The sequence below is a fragment of the Streptopelia decaocto genome, assembly GCF_964273445.1.
Source record: "Streptopelia decaocto genome assembly, chromosome: 3".
NCBI classification, from domain to species: domain Eukaryota; kingdom Metazoa; phylum Chordata; class Aves; order Columbiformes; family Columbidae; genus Streptopelia; species Streptopelia decaocto.
In genome coordinates this window covers 30,465,086-30,481,745 of record NC_138656.1, presented here as the reverse complement: position 1 = coordinate 30,481,745, position 16,660 = coordinate 30,465,086, and the positions used below count along the sequence as shown (strand labels likewise).

At 40.2% G+C, this 16,660-nt stretch overlaps 1 protein-coding gene across 1 annotated transcript in view; it reads left to right on the top strand.

Annotated features, from left to right (window-relative positions):
* The window catches only part of PLB1 (phospholipase B1), a gene marked incomplete at its 5' end in the record, with an annotated part of 96,033 nt that overhangs the window by 58,235 nt on the left and 21,138 nt on the right, over window positions 1–16,660 (top strand). The window contains 12 exons of the mRNA XM_082048934.1: window positions 628–695; window positions 1,638–1,681; window positions 2,795–2,903; window positions 6,846–6,897; window positions 7,042–7,122; window positions 8,237–8,302; window positions 8,756–8,856; window positions 9,720–9,801; window positions 10,220–10,324; window positions 12,146–12,241; window positions 13,328–13,399; window positions 15,421–15,498. Coding sequence (XP_081905060.1) covers window positions 628–695; window positions 1,638–1,681; window positions 2,795–2,903; window positions 6,846–6,897; window positions 7,042–7,122; window positions 8,237–8,302; window positions 8,756–8,856; window positions 9,720–9,801; window positions 10,220–10,324; window positions 12,146–12,241; window positions 13,328–13,399; window positions 15,421–15,498 — 954 coding nt within the window. The remainder of the gene's footprint in view (window positions 1–627; window positions 696–1,637; window positions 1,682–2,794; window positions 2,904–6,845; window positions 6,898–7,041; window positions 7,123–8,236; window positions 8,303–8,755; window positions 8,857–9,719; window positions 9,802–10,219; window positions 10,325–12,145; window positions 12,242–13,327; window positions 13,400–15,420; window positions 15,499–16,660) is intronic.

The window sequence follows — 16,660 nt, the reverse complement described above, 5'->3', positions numbered from 1 at the left end:
CTGCTCTTGTGCTATACTGAAGTACTAACCTGTACCCAAATTTAGCATGAAACTATAGTATCACAGCTAGCAGGCACTCTGCTTCTGAATTATGGTCGTGTTTTAGGAGGGATGTAGTTACTAGTTTACATCTTTCTTTAGGGTAGGTGTACACAGTGCTTTCCTGCTTGCTGTAGTACTACTATAAGTCTCTCCATTTAGCACAAGGCTTTCTAAATCAGTGTAAAGGTTTAACAGTGCTTCTTTCTAAGATGTTTGCTTTCTTTGTTGAGTTCATGTAGGGTTTCTTATCATTAGCCAAAAAGTTTTATGTGTTTTTTGAGACATTTTCAACGTTCTTGAGTAATGCAACCATAATGAGTTATTCAGCTCATCTAGACCCATAAGAAGACAGCCTATGTTCCATGGCTCCATCATATATTTTATACATCATATGCAATATGATGCTTGTAAATAATTAAAAAAAATACCGATGCACTCTCAGGAGGAAGGTTGGGGAAAACCTAGATGCCTTCTAAAGCTTTTGAAGAAGTACATTCAAAAGTAAATAAAATTACTGTGTCTTAATGACTATTGTATTAGTAATTGTGCTTTAATTTCATTTGGTTAATGAAAAATAATGTCCAGGCTGGCACAGGAATTGCCTCAGATAGTCTCCTGGATTTGGGCACTGTATACCGTGGACTGTCTTGGAGGTAAGTCTTCAGCCAAGGTGATGAGAAAATGTGTGTTCTCTCTTGTAAAGCATACTATTCTCTTCCACATGCTTTGGGGCTTTTGGCTGTCAGAATTTTTTTTTTTTGGGGGGAGTGGGAAAATATTGCTTCTTGGGCTAGCATTTCTTGTGAAGATGTATCAAGATCTAGGATTTGTTGTAAGGGTGGCTTCACAGAAAATGTTTTCAGCATTGGATTTTAAGATAGCCTTTTAACTTCCGTCATGCTTCCATTTTTGGCTGCTTGTGGCAGTTTGTATTTTGATGGCGGGATGGCAAGTTGGAAATCTACAGAACTGGAACAAAGTTGCTGGAACAAACAAGACAGAACTGGTTGCTTTTGGGATGACTTCTCAAAGTTTGCTATTTCTGAACTTTTTGTAGCATCATGGAAAAGAGTGTGTTTAACTGGAGAACTTTTACCAAATGCAGCACTCAGTCGTAAAAGACTAAATTTTTTTGATGTGGCAATCTAGCTCAGTTGACACTGACTGATGCAGTTCTGTGCCATCCTAACCCCTCTCCATAGATCAGTGTGGCCTCAGTGTGGCCCACCAATTGAAAGCTGGTTGTGCTGCCTTAGTGTGGCTTCATGAGCCCTCTAAGTTCACCTTCTAATATGCAGTACTTCATGGCTCAATCATACAAGCATGTAGCTGTCTCAGGCATTTTTCTGCCATTTCATAATGATTGACTGTACTCCCATAAATCCTTCTGACAAGCATCTTTACCACTGAAACCTCAGCCATTCTTCCCAATAGTACTTCCGCTTCTGTCCTCTCCATGTAATCTGATATATTGGTAGTTACCAAATTAATCACCCTTCGCTTTTTCTTATGATGTGTGGTGGGTTTTCCCTTTGCTTATTGTGTGTGTGTTCAGATAATTGATGAGTGACTGGGATTTCTCTTTCTCATTGTAGTATTGGAGGAGATGCATCATTAGCAAATGTGACAACTCTACCTAGTAAGTAAATGCTTTGTTACATCTAATTGGAGAAACTGAAGAGGGGGAATGGGCTGATTTCTCATACATTTACAGAACGCTCTTAAGTATCTCAAAGCTGTTTTGAAGTAATTAACACGAAGTACCTTTCAAAGAAACAGTATCCTAGGACTGAAGAATAAAAAGTCAGCTTCATCAGTGAAGCTGAGAAGCAGCTAGAAATTCCCTTCCTTTCTTTTCCCTCTCCCTTCTCAGCTGCTTGGTGAGTGTTATTTGAATTTCCAAATAAGTTTGCTATGTCCATGCTTGTGATGCAATTAACATTTGCTTTTAATAAATATCCCACCACAGCTTTTTCCAAAAACAGATGTTTACATAGAGTAGATGTCTTTGGTAGATAAAGCTGACTACTTGTACATGTAACCTGAAGGGAATAATTTTAACTTTGTCTTCAATGAAACATGCAACTTCTTGTAGCTCAGTCTATTGCTAACAAAAAGCCACTGGAGTTTCAGTTTTGATCAGCTGTAATAATAAAATTCCATTTGAAGAGGGCCAGTAAACTGTCTGTGTGTTGCCCATTTATTGTAAGCAGAATGTAATAAGAATATAACTAGAATAAGCAATTAATTGATTCACTGGATGCTATTACATTTGACAAAGCCTTCATTAAAATGTGGTTAAATTCAGTCTTTGAGATTAAAGTAGCTTTTACAGTTTACAATGTGGCCATTTTCACTTTCAGCTGCCAATTACTCTGTCGACTTCCTTTTGGAAATTACTATGGAGGTAATGGAGAATGTGGTGGGATTTTGTCCGAACCACACATCTGAGGCTTTCTTCTTCAGATTTGTCAGGAGTGTGAGAATTTGCACAGCCCTGAAGTAGTCCCAGATCCTGAACACGAGCTCCTGCTGGGCTGAAGCTCCCTTCAGGCTCACCTCACAAAGTTGGCATCGCATGACTGAGGATTTTATTTCAGGCTTTAACCCCTACAACGTGAGGCAGAACTCCAGACAGACATTGTCAATCCTGCTCACGTCACCCACCAATGAGGGTGTTGGTGTGTGCCAGTGCCTGCAGGCAGGGAGCAGACATAGACATTTTCCCTTAATTGCTGTCTTTCTTTTTCAGACATCTTTCGAGAGTTCAATGGTATGATCACGGGCTATTCGACTGGCATTGGCAGTGAGAATGATTCGAATGCATACTTTAACCAGGCAGTTCCTGGAGCACAGGCTGAGTACGTAGCTCTTTGTTTTACATTTGCAGGTGACGGATGCTTCATCTAATTCTCTTTCAACTGTCTCATGTGCTGTCACAACTTGCTCTGAACAGCAAGCAAAACCAGTCTAGTTAGAGTTGAAAGTTGGCTCAAAACCTATTAAATGTGTGGGCTTATTTCATAGGTGAATTTTCAATGAAGCCAACAGTCCTGGTTATGAAATCCACAAACAAGGAACCAGCAGAAACTGTTTAGTGGTGGTGGGTTCTATTCTTCATCTTAAACATCTATTCATTTATCTAATTATCTGTCAATAAATCTCTGAGAGCACAGATGTTTTCAGAAAATGAATGTGTAGTGAATTGGTAAAGAGATACTAGGAGAAAAACTAGCTGAAGTCTTCCATAATTCTGTCTTCAGGCTTCTGGATAAGCAAGCAAGAGCAGTCAAGACAAGAAAAAAAACCCCAAACAAACAAAACCAAAAAACCTCAACCAACAAAAAAACTGCACCACAACAATAAAAACCAAAACCAAACCCAGAACAAACAAACAAAACCACAAACAAACAAAAACCAAAACACAAAAAACCTCCCCAAAGCTCAAAACCAACAACCCAGACATATTCTGGAATCTGAAGAAAGGACAATTACTGATGGTCATATATGGGTTTTGGTGCATTGCAGACCTAGCGATTGTAATGTCTTGCAGTCATCTGAATTTGGCTCTTTGCTTTTAGTCACACCTGGGAGGCTGCATGAGTTGAGCTTTGCTATACTGCTTGTGCTAAAAATCCCTGGCTTATTGAAAGAGTCAGTGCTGTTTAATTAACAAAACAGATGGCTTCTGGAATTCAGTCATGGTTTGGGCACAGGCTCTGGCAGACCATGCCTGGTTTTGACATTGTTAGTTGATATCACCCAGAACTTTATTTGTTTGTTTGAAGAAAACTTCCCCTTCCCAAAGAGGTCTTGGAAGTGAAGTAGAGAAATCAAGTGAGGTGTCTGATTTTGCTGTATCTAAGTAAAGATTATTAGTTTTTATCAGGTATTTTTATTACTCTACTGTGGACCGTAAGTAACTTCTGACTCGTACTAGTAATTTCAGTAAATGCTTGGGTTTCCTCACAGAAATAGTCTGCTAGGTGTCCTGAGATATCCTACAGCCCCCCCATACCTGAGAGAAGGGATTTTGTTTCCTAGTGATGATTGAATGTATCTCTGTGTGCCAGCGAAAACTGTGCAGGGAATATGGCTCTGATTCAGTCATTAATGAGAATTTAGTAACATACTTCTATGTGCAATGTATATCCAGATCAGCTTCAGCTTTTGGTTGTTACAGGAAAGAATGAGATACATGCCTGTCTTGTATTTTGTATCAGTTTAATCCTAAACAGGTTTTTTGGAGTGGTGAGAGGACTTGAAACAGGATATACAACCTCTTAAATCACCAATAAGACTTAAAGCAGTTTATAACAGTAGCAACTGAGGCATTACTATTAAATAGTTATTTGTTAGTTGTATGAAATGAGTTGGTAGATGTTAGTCTAATGAAAACTCATCTACTTCACCTGTACCAATTAGTCTTCTATTTTCCCATGCAAGCAGCTGGACTGGATAAATATGATGAAGTGGAGCTATCTATGTTCTGCAACCATGGTTTGTAAACATTCAGCAAGGAGATGCAGACAACAATTATCCCAGACTTCTGGTCTTCTGTGGTTTCTCTGTCTCATAACTCTCTGTAGAAAGGTGTGCGAAAGTAAAGTTGTGTAAACTGCTACACTAATATCCCCGAACTCTGACATGCTTTTTTGGGGGTTCTGTTCTGTCATATTGTGGCTCTTGATGCCTCTGAGAAGATGAATGCATTCTAGTTGGATATGAAAGGTATTGCAACATAAGGAAATTTTTCTCCTGCTTTCAGTGTTTGACCCTGAAATGATGGCGCAATCCAGCATTTTTTCTTCATCAGCCAAAAGTATCCATTTTTTTATGATACAGGGGGTAAAAAGAGTCCACCAGCTAATGCTAGCATTTTGGAATTGTTACGTGGCCTGTCTCACTTTTGAGTGCTAATCTGGAAACTTCTTTCCAGAAGTTCTGGGACCTTTCTGAAATCAGGTAGTTCTGTGTCCTTGCCAGCTTTTGGAAACCAGATATAAGGGTTTCTTAAAATGAAATCAGTGGTTGCTTTGAAGAGCTCTTTAGTGAACTTGATGGCAATGTAGCAATGCAGCTCTCATTCAGCAAAATATTGCGAACCCTACCTGCGTTCGTTGCCAAAGCGCTTACGTAAATGCTGGAGTTAAGGATAGATCTGAAGGATGTTGCTGAAGCAAATCCTGGCTGAGATACCTGATTTCATATGGAAAAAAAGGAGGTTAAGAATTTAAGACTGAGAAAACAGGTGTCAGAAACTGTGAATACCTGTATTTCCCATTAGCAAACTGTTTCTGTTGATCAACATCTAAATTTGGTGGAAACTGCAGCTCAAGTTTGGGTGATTGCTGGCACTGCTTCATTCAAGATGTTGTTAGATCCCACTGACTGCGTTGGCTCAGGATGCATCAGCACTTCAATGCCTGCATGAGAAATCAAAGGTGTTGCAGACTCTCAGCTCAATAAGTGGCCTTATCCTCTGGATCAGTATTGAAGTCAATGCCCTAGTTTAGGGTTTTCCATAGTAAGAACAGAAGGAAATTGTGATCACTTGTGGCTTGAGATAGCTTTGTGATATAAATAAGTAGATTATGACACTGGACAAGGGTAGCAGTGATTAGAACTATTACATGCATGCAGTGTCTGTGTCACAAGTAGATGTATGACAGGGCTCATTCCTCAGTAAATACTCCTATGTTGGTGTTGGATCAGTATCCATTTGTGGAAGGTGGTGGGAGATACGTCTTGTTCCTACAGTAAACACAGTGTTGCAAAGGAGAACTAAGCTCTGGTTGCCATACAAAACAAGTGTAATGCTTATTAACGTCAGCTGATATGATTCCAGAGATGATAGACAGACAGTGAAGTGTTTTTAATGAGCCTGGAGGGAAATGCAGCTCATACCATACTGAAGAGCTGCCTGGAAGGCCAAAGCTTTCCAACCACATTCTCTTTCCTATGCATATTTGAGGATCAACATGTCAGGGCAGTCAAACAAGGTTGAAGTGTTCAGCCTAGGTAACTCAAAATTCATTGCAGTTTATATTTAGAGACATATACATATACATATACATGTGTACGCACATACACACACACACACACACACACACATATATATATATAGTAAATGTATATGTATATATATAAAAAAGAAACAGTGCTCACCTGGTTATTGGAAAACTGCAAGCTGTCATCTCAATTTACCTGAGTAATCTGGAAAGCTTCCTGGGTTTTTAATTACCATGGAAAGGTAGTATGCATAGAGTTGTTTTACATAATTGAAAATTAAGTGTTGGTTCCAAGCGCAGGCTTCAGAAATGAGGGAGGTATGCACAGTGATCTCTGAAACACTTCACCTTTGCAGCAGGGTGAGCTGTGCTTTATGCACAAATGTTGCTCCAGAGGTCAATTAAATATTTGGTCTTTGGATTCCCTTGTTGTTTTAGTCCATGAGGAATAGGTTGATAGCGGCCTACTTCTAAACACACCATCTGCTTACAAACATGTTGGTGTGTCTGGCTCTTCAGCTGTTTTAGGTGCGAAGCGCTGTGATAGAAACCAAACTTATGGTTCCAGATTGATTACTGAACTTAAGTAAATTCAGTATTGAAGTTCAATTTGATGTTGACCTTCCACAAGGATATGAATGTGTAATTTGATCATGGCAACATGAGAATTGTACTTTCTTCTTGCTCAATCCTTCTGATATCTGACAACTTGATATAAGGTGTCTGAAGAGCGTTAATGTTGATTTCTCCATAAGGGTGTTTGTTTCACTCACTAGTCGTCCTTCTTCACAGGCACTTACCAGACCAAGCAAGAAATCTCGTGAGACTAATGAAAACTGATCCTGTAAGTTGTCTCAGACTCCTTTAATTTTATCGTATGAAAAGAAATGGGTGTTGCATCACATGATAGATCCACCTGCAATGATACCATGTGCATGTCACAAAGTCAAAGAACTTCAGGCTCGTTATTTTCTTCTTTATTGCACAGAGAATTGACTTCAGTGCTGACTGGAAGCTCATAACGGTGCATATTGGAGGCAACGATCTGTGCAACTATTGCAAAGACCTTGTGAGTAGTAGAACTGGTTCACTGAAACTGTGGTGGGACTGCTATGACAGTGTAGAAACACGTCAAGGGAAATCCATGGATCCTTAGAGCCTTCACAGAGTGAGCGTGAGTTGCATGTGCTCCTCTATGGTTTGATGGTGGTTTCTGCTGACAGTGCCCCAATATAAAAAGTTACCAGCAACATAATAGGATGGCTGAGTTCTTTCTGGGCTTACTCCAGGGTTAGAACTGCTGTCTTTGCTACTGTATTTTGACCATGGGAGAAAAGTGGAAGGGAAGAAAAGTTTCAGTCCTCTGATGTGGTAAATGCTCTTCTGCAAGCACAGCCTCTTTAGACATCCAAGAATGAATTATACTGCTTTGAACTACCACTACTCCAATCCTACAATTGTCATCACCCCATAACTCACAGTGTAGGTAGGTGCTAGGAACAGGTGAGGTATGTATGAGGGAAGCTGCTGCAGTGCTCAGTATCATTTGAATTTTATGCTTCTCTGGATTGTGGAGAAGCCTTTAGGGCTGTCATAAGGAGATCATGGGAGTTGAGTGGGCAGGTGGCAGGGAGAGGCCACCTTTCTTTGCCAGCTCCTACTCTCTTACCTTTAATATGCTAACTTCTTGTGTGCATTTTCAATTTTCCTGCAAGCCTTTGTGCTTGAGAAATGTGCTGCTTCTGCAGGAGCCTTGCTAGGCATCTTTGCTGCTGCTGCCAAGTTTTGTAGCTTTATTTATAGCTATGACCTTGACTAGCAATGATTTCACCTAATTTTACAAGAGCTTATCAGCTGGCTGTGAGCATGCCTATGGCTGCTTGGTTTATACTTTGCAGCATGCATTTATATTGGGTTCCTTCCTGCATCTTTACATGAAGGGCCCAGTGGATTTGGGTTAAATATACTACTACTCAACTCTAAATCCCAAATTTAACTGAGCCTTTCTAGATCTTAGATTAACTGACATACTTAAAATCCCTGGTCTCTAGAAAGAAGCAAGAACATTCTACTGCCCACAGTGTTGTGTGGCAGAAGAGGAAGCGAATTAATGTGATTCTCCAGCCTCCCAACCAAAATGCTTTGTGTCTCCATTTAGTAGTAATCTCTTCTGTTTCTATCAGGATCACTACTCAGCTGAGAATTTCGTCAGAAGGATTCAAGAAACTCTTGATATTCTGCACAACGAGGCAAGTGCTGTGAAATTGTCCAGGCATTCTGGCTGGTACATGACTGCCTGGTGCTAGCTTTTGTGTTTGATTTTGTTGGTTTTATCTTTTTTTTCCTTTCTGGTACCAAACATATTCCACTGAAATTTCCAAAAGCATTCTCTTCTGTCTATTTGAGAATAGTGAGATGCAGTCTGAAATGACAGACAGTAACACTGTACCATGGTGTTGGAGAAGAATCAAAAGCTGAGTTGAGGGAGTTTGTTGTTGTTATTTTTTGTTTGTTTGTGGGGTTTTTGTTTGTTGTTGGGTGTGTGTTTGTTTGCTTTTGGGGTAGGGGGTTGTTTTGTTTTCCTTGCAACTATGGGGAAGAGGAAGGCTTGTCTGTCAAATGGTTAGACTTTGAGGTAAAATAAATACACTGTGGGCTGCATAACCAGTTCCTTCTAAGCTAAAGTCTGACTTACCTTTCAGGTTCCAAGAGCTGTGGTGAGTCTGGTTGAAGTGTTGGACCTTGTGCCTCTGAGACAGTTGTTTGTGGATACTGAAGTTCGGTGCCCCACTTACATGGCAGAGTAAGGCTTGTTTTACTTTCTTTTGTGCCTGTCCTTACTGTCCATGGTGGTAAAGCATGTTCTTATTCCATGCTTCTCTCATAATTTGAACTAATATTCAAAGGCAGCACTACAGTCCTACACACATCCCATCCAGAGCTGACATCACCCAGCCTGATTGGCTTTGACCTAAGCGAGCTCAGAGGGTCTGCGTGTTTTGTCTATGTCTGGAACTGTAGGGTTTCCTGTGATACATAATGTCCACCTCGATGAGCTTGGGTTAAAGTTATTGATACAGGTTTCCTCAAGGTGGGGTTGAAGACTACAAGCATTTGGATTTTCAGGCCTTTTGAGGGAATGTGAAACATCTGCAGAGCAGACAGGTTTCTCCTGTTTCAGAAGCTTTATTGCAATGGGTAGTTTGAATTCTCTGCTGGCCCTCCAGACAGAAACAAGTCCTGTGTGTTGGGAATGCAAAAGGAATTGTTGATTGGAAAGATATCAGCTCAGAAGTAATGCAGCCAGTACATTTCAGAGATCTGTTTTCTAGTTCCAGATGGACTGACATATACCTTTGCTAGGCTGCAGCACCTTACGATGCCAGGGTGTAATGAATGGGACAAACTGTCATAGTACCTCACTTTGATAAACTTGGGGGTGAAACCAAACTGATTTAGAATAGTATTATTTACATGGGGCAGAAAATAAGACTAAGGGTTGAAATTATGAACAATGGCCAGGATGACAAGACATTTCCACAGAAACAGGAGTGCATAGGTTTCCTGTTCCTCCCATGTCATGAGGGCACTGGGTGGCAAAGGGAAACTTCTGCATTCTCAGATTTCTAACTCTATTCCTGTTTTCTCTTCTAATCTCTCCCACAGTTATCTGTGTAGTTGTGTTCTTACAGGAGAAGAAAACTCCCCAAATTTAATGATGGTGAAGGAAGCCACCAGAGCTTACCAGGTATGTTTATCAAGAGTGGTGCAGTTACTGTATTTCCAGTTGAGGTGAGCTCTTGATTACCAAGCAAGATATCATAGCAATATTTAACCCAAATGGGTCCTATGAGCTAATCAGGATGTAATTTGGTGCTATCCCAAACACCATGTGACCCAAACCAGCAGCAAAGCTCTTCAGAAAAATTTTGTTTTCTAGTACAGATAGGTAGGTGGGAATCTAGTCATCAGAATCCTGTCCCCCACAGGCAGTTGTATTGTGTTCCAGCCTCCTCAGCTACTTTGCAAGACTCACCTTTTGCCAACGTTTGTGGCTATTTCAATTAAGAAGTAAAAGCTTCCTTCTGATTCTTGGACTATCAAAAAAGCCCCAAAATTAGTTTGAGATTTTGATGGATTATAGCTGGTCATTTTGTTTCCTTCAGCTTGGTGTTGAGAGACTAGTGGAGTCTGGCAGATATGATACTCATGAAAATTTCACAGTGATCCTCCAGCCTTTCCTCCGAAATCCCAAGGTTCCTCTTGGTCAGGTATGAGAGACTTCTGCATGCGAAGTACTAAGTGTGGTTGTCTAAACATTAGGGACTATATGTAAAATAGTTTTAGCTTTTTATGTGTTTTTCATATTAGAACTTGTTGCTCTTTGCTATAGTACATCAGATTCTTCATATAGTTAGCAATTCTTCGTTTTACATATTGTGCTGTCAATAATGAATCAAAACCTGAATTAAGATGTTTCTTTGTGTATGTTCTCAAGGGTACATAAATATTTTTATTTCCAAAAATACCACATGATTAATAAAAGGCATAGATATTAAGTTACAGTTCCTAAAGCAGCACAGCTGCATTGCTCACTGGAGACTGCAGCATCACCTTCTCTTCGTGTTCCATAGCTCATTCTTCTGTTTCTGACAGAAAGAGAAGCTTATATATAATCTGGTGGAAGTAGTAGTTTTATGAAGTGAGCCCTTTTTCATGTTATTGGCAATTATATTTCAGTACCTTGAATAGTAAGCCTCAGTAAAGTATAAATCTAGGAAATTAGTCAAACCTTCTCTGAAACTGAAACTCCATTTGCTAATTTTCATATGCATCTGCACTTCATCTCACCTGGAACTAAGAGCAGACGGGACAAAATATTGAGCATGGTTTGCTCTGGTATATTATATTATATTATAACTGTAGCAGGGTGATCAGGAAAATGCTGGCAATAGCTAGTTATCAGTTTGGAAAGTTCAGATGCTGCTACAGATAAATTTGGAAAATTGTCCGAAAGCTTCCTAGGAAAAACAGGCTTTGATTTTTTTGTTGTTACTGTTTGTTTGGATGGATGGTTGGGGTTTATTGTCTTGTGGGGTTTTTTTGTTTGTGGAGCTGGTTCCTGTGAAAAGTCATCGCTGGGACTTTTCAAACTGAGCTGGGGAACAGAAATAGAAACAGAAGCAGCAAAATATTTCTGAACTTTTTTTATAATTTCACAAGCATTAGTTCAGATTTTAAGAAAGCTCAGGATGGTGTTTTTTCTCCTTATCTTGCACAACATTCAGATGTTCCTGAACCGAAAACTTTGCTTCTAAACTTGGCAAAATGTCAGATATAGATGCAAATTTTGGTAATAGCCCTGTACTAAGCCAGCCCAAAGACACTGAATCAAAACCTGTTCAAGTTTTGAGGAAGGACTGCTCTGCCCAAACAAATGTTGTTTTGGTCATCTATGACCCAAACCCTTTCTCATCTCAATACTCACATGAAAGCCAAGATATTTAAATTTCCAAACTCCATTTCCTTCAGATGCTGCAGTAGCTGTGTTGAAGTACAGCTTTGCTCAGAAAAGAGACTCTGCTGGTGTGTTGGGTCAGCCTGGCTGCCTTCACTTGAACACTTCCTTGCTTCTTGCTCCTTTCAAACTGACAGAACTGACACAGCTGTGAAAAAAGCTGATAGGCTCTCTTCCTTCTGGTGAAACATCTGTAACATGCACATTACCATGTCAAGGTATTGCAGAGCATAGTGGTGCCAGTTCTGAAGATGTGCCAAGGAGAGGAATCCATCTTCGTTGCAGAACGCGAAGAGAGACTAGACATGTAATTGAAAATTGTGGGTTTGGTAGTTCTGGGTGGATCTGCCCTTGTATACACATAAGTATCTGTAGTTAAGCATTTCTGGTAGCTCATGGGCCTGCTGAAGTACACTTTGTATCACCAGGTAATCATGAGACTTTTCTCGTTGGAGCAGCAAGAACAAGTAGTGTGAATCTCCCATTACTGGCCCTGATTTGGCCCTCAGCAACCTCAGGTTGGAGCTGTGTGGGTTCTTCTGCACTCAGATGTCCTTTACACTTTCATTTGTAGGATGGGTATCCAGATGTCTCCTACTTTTCACCTGACTGCTTCCATCCAAGCCAGAAAGGCCATTCTCAGCTTGCCAAGGCTCTCTGGAATGCTCTGGTAAGGTGTGGTCTTTACCTAGAGGTGACTACCATTAAAATAATCTCTGTAATAAATATTGCAATGAAGGCCTGGATAACACTGGACTTTGTGTTTTGTTTCTTCTTTACGAGCCAGATACCCTCAAATTTCTGGCATTGATCTCAGCCTGGAATCTCTTGCTTTGTAAAGTGTCTGGGCAGGAGAGGGGTGCTCTAAACGCAGGATCATGGTCACTTGTTACCTCAGCTGAGCAATTTCAAGCCTGCTTCACCCATTGTCATGAAAGGCAGAGCAGTATTCAATAACGATGGTGTTTCCATGAGGTCATGTGGGAAACCACCAAATAGAGAACTGTAACTGCATATGTCAATTTAAAATGGATTACTTAGAGGTTTGTTTTCAATCCATGTGTTGTGAATGTCTCATTAGGAATTAAAGTGGCTTTAATTCCGTTTTGGTTTACTACCTTTGGAAATGAGTAAAGCTCAATAAAAATGTGTTGTTAAAGATTGCTTAAGCAAACTCATTTTACTTAGCATTGCAGTGCAGTAGAAGTGTGCATGCAGTTGGAAGCGGTATCTCAGATCCTGGATGGTAACTTCTATATACTTCAGGGTAATGTCTTAACAGCTGTCATGATTGCTTGCAATCATCAAGCGGTATCTCTAATTAAATTTGGTTTAATCTTCTATGCATAAACAGCCTTTTGTTGGAGAAGCCTTCATGCAGCTTAGCAATAAAAATTAAGGGACTCTTAGTGTCTTGTCTTTTATGCAAGAGAAGAGAGTTTACGACCTTGCCTTCTGGTGAAATCCCAAGGTACTTCTTGTGCCTGCCAAACTCCTCCAGGAGTTTAAGCAGATCCAGTGTAGTTTTCCACTTACCATTTTAAGCTTCTTTCTAGAGTTACTGTTTTGTTATGCAGTTGCCATGTTTTCTGAGAACTAGATGCATTCCAGCCTTGAGTAAATCAAGGTCTGTAAATACAGGCGGCTTTATATAACTTTGAAAGGTGTATTTATATTCTTTTGGATTAGAATTGTTATACAAACGTAAGATGAGCCAATGTGGTTACAAACTAGGGGTTTTTATCTTCCTTTCTAGCTACAGCCTGTAGGCCAGAAAGCTGACTCATTTGATTTCATGGCTGACATTGTCCTCGACTGTCCAACTCAGGTAAATATACCCACATTGTGGAAGCTGGTATCAGGATGCTGTACGTGCTAGTGCTTGCTACAGAGAGCAGGGGTTCAGTGTGCCTGAAACAAGTTTATTAACAATTTTTGCTCCCTGCTTACCTCTGAGTGAGCAGGCAACCTGGTGTCCCTTGGATTTTTACTGTGCTCTGAATACTGATTGACAACATGCTGATTTGTGTGTTTTCACTTGTATCAGAGGTTGTGTTTTGTTATGTTTGTGAAGTATAGAGGCAGCTCACATAACAAACAATGGAATATTCTGCATTAACTGTTCCATTAGAATCAATGTGGTTGGGGCACCACACTGGCTCTGAAAGCCCCCTGTATTTGTTATCTCTTGAATTAGCAGCAGGTTGGATTTCCTGCCCTGCCCCATAACGAGGATACTTCAGACTCTTTGGAAGCTGCTTCTGCAGTTATAAAACAAGCTGCTGAACTTGCAGTACAGTTGCTAGGTATCAGCACGTGGAAATGACCACTGCAGTCAGCAATAATTGATTCCCTTTCTTCAGCAGTTTCAGCAAGGAGGCCAAAAAACTGAGCAGACCAGGGAGCCAAGTTGTGCTCTCAGGTCTGGAGACAGTCATTCAAGTCGTACAGGAGGATTTTGTTCATATTGTGTGTCCATCCTGCCAGAAAAGGAAGATCTGCTGAATTATTAATCAGCATGTTTCAAAAGTCCTCAGATTCACTTAAATTGCTTCTATTTCATTTTACCCAATATTCTTTCCAGGCAGTTTAAATTGACTTGGCAACTTCTTCAGTGCCAAATAATGTGGGGTTTATACTTCTTTCCCTTCATCCACTCCTATTCAAAGATGCTGCTTTTGAGAAGTAGGCATATAAAAGCTTTATATCTCTTGCAAAGAATACAGGGCCATTGTTTTCAGAAATGGTAAGCCACTGGTTGCTTTAAAAAATGAAATGATTAGAAGGGCAAGTAGCTTTCCCTGCTCAGAAAGTTCTGAGGTGAAGATAGTGCTACAAGTGAATAAACAGGTTGTTTCAAAGGTATTTAACCATTTGTGTTAATAAAGGGAGTAGTAAATTATTTCTGATTCTGACACCTACAAATTTAATTTATTTTTTCCACAGTTTCTTACTACAGTTTTAAAATTCTACTTCAGATAGTCATGTTCATGAAAATATCAGTTATGCCAGATTTTTTACAATGAGGGTGGTGAAACACTGGCACAGGTTGCCCAGAGAGGTGGTAGATGCCCCATCCCTGGGGACATCCCAGGCCAGGCTGGACGGGGCTCTGAACAACCTGATCTAGTTGCAGATGTCCTTGCTCATTGCAAGGGGTTGGACTAGATGACCTTTGGAGGTCTGTTCCAACCCAAACTATTCTGTGACTCTATGATTGTAAGGGCCCAACAAGCCAAGGAATATTATTTTGTATTAAGGCAAACTAAAGTAGAACAAAACCCTGCATAAGAAACCCAGTGGGTTTTCTAACCAATTAAATATGCCTTCTGATTTTAGTGTTTTGTGAGATCTCATTCAGATACTGGAATTGCTCTTAGTTAAGTGGGCATCCCAGTGAAATTTTTTAGGCTATACAATGTGCATGTCTTCCTGAATGCACGTTGTATTAGTAGGGGACAAAAATAACCATGCAATTTATACAGCCTCTCTTGGAGGGAAGAGTGATCCTTTCAGTAATCAATCTTTCATCTCCCCTCTGCTGCCCCTGTTTGTCTAGACTTTTTACATCAGTGTCTTTTGAAAGGACTAAATATGTAATAAAGTCTAAGTAATTTGTGGAGAGTTAAGAGAGGAAAATGTTTAATTGCCATTGAGATCTGGCATATGTCGTTTTTGCTAGCAAGTGCTAAACACAAATCTTACTTTTGAAGTTTAAGGAAGGAGCATGGTTTCAAAATCCAGATCCCCATTTTGCAGCTTAGGCAATTACTTTCTTCGTGATATGATGTCTTGATATCACTTGCTGAGGTCTGTGCCATGTGTTTCTTTGTATTCCTCTTTCTACAGAACAATCCATTCCTGGGAACATACAAGAATAGCAACTATACATTTGTACCTGTGGTGCCCACTAATGAACCAACAGAGGTAATTGTTGCAACTTTTTCTACATTTTAGGTGAACTATGCAAGGCTGTATCTGGTGACAGTTCACACATCATCCTGAATTTATAGATGAGATAAACTATTACCAATTTTCAGAAAGAGAAGGCTATCTCACGTTGCCTTTTCCTATGTAAACAAACATTAAACTCTTCCTAAAAGGCAAATAAAATTAATTGTATTAATTGGTGCAATTGTATCAAAACTGCTCAACAGTAAGTAACATGGGAAACATCATTGATTCAGGTAGCAGGTTCCTCACAATGGGGAGAAGATCACTTGTAACTCTGAGCCCTCAAATGATCTGGGGAAGGTCTATACATTCTCTTCTTGAGCCACTGTGCTTCCAGGTACCCAAGTGAGCCTCACCTGTAGAGGGCAGTCACCTTTTCATAGTGGATATGCAGCCAAATACGATGGAGGTGCTAGGAATCCATTTTCAAAGGGATTCACTTTCCATCAGGACTGAGCAGTTTAAAACAAACTGCAGAAATAAACTCTGTGGAGGACTGGAAGAAACGGGGCGGTTATTTGCTCCTGACAAATGGCTGGAGGCATGCAGACTGAGCGTGGCTGGAGATGGCAGTCAGAATGGGCTGCGCTGGTTTGGCATGCTGGGAGTCCTCGTGCCTAGCCAAATTATTAAAATCTCCATCTGCTTTGAGGGTTGCAAAGAGCAACAGCTGTTAATGTTTCAGCAAGCCAAAGCTTGCAATATTGAAGTGGGATCTTTATCTGTAGAGCTAGAGTTACACTTTTAATGGGTAATTTCTCGCACTTCCACTGAGTCTTAACAGCAATAGCTTTTGAAATGATAGAGTAAAGGAAAGAAACAGTAGAGAGAGTAAAGGACCAGTTCCCTCTCTGATCTAAAAATAAGCCCAGCTGTCCTTTCTAGCCTCTGCAACCAGCCTTTAACTAGTTGACTGATAGTAAAGCCTATTACACCATTTTTCACAAGAATGGATTAATTTTTCTTGGTGTTTTTAACACTAACCATGCTTTCTAAAGACCACTGGCTCATCTAGTTTTTCTCTGAGTGGCAGTATTGTGCAATCATAGAATAATTGGGGCTGGAAGGGACGTCAGGGCATCCCTAGTCCAACCTCTACCTCCAAGCAGGGCTGGCTCTTAGATCAGACTAAGCA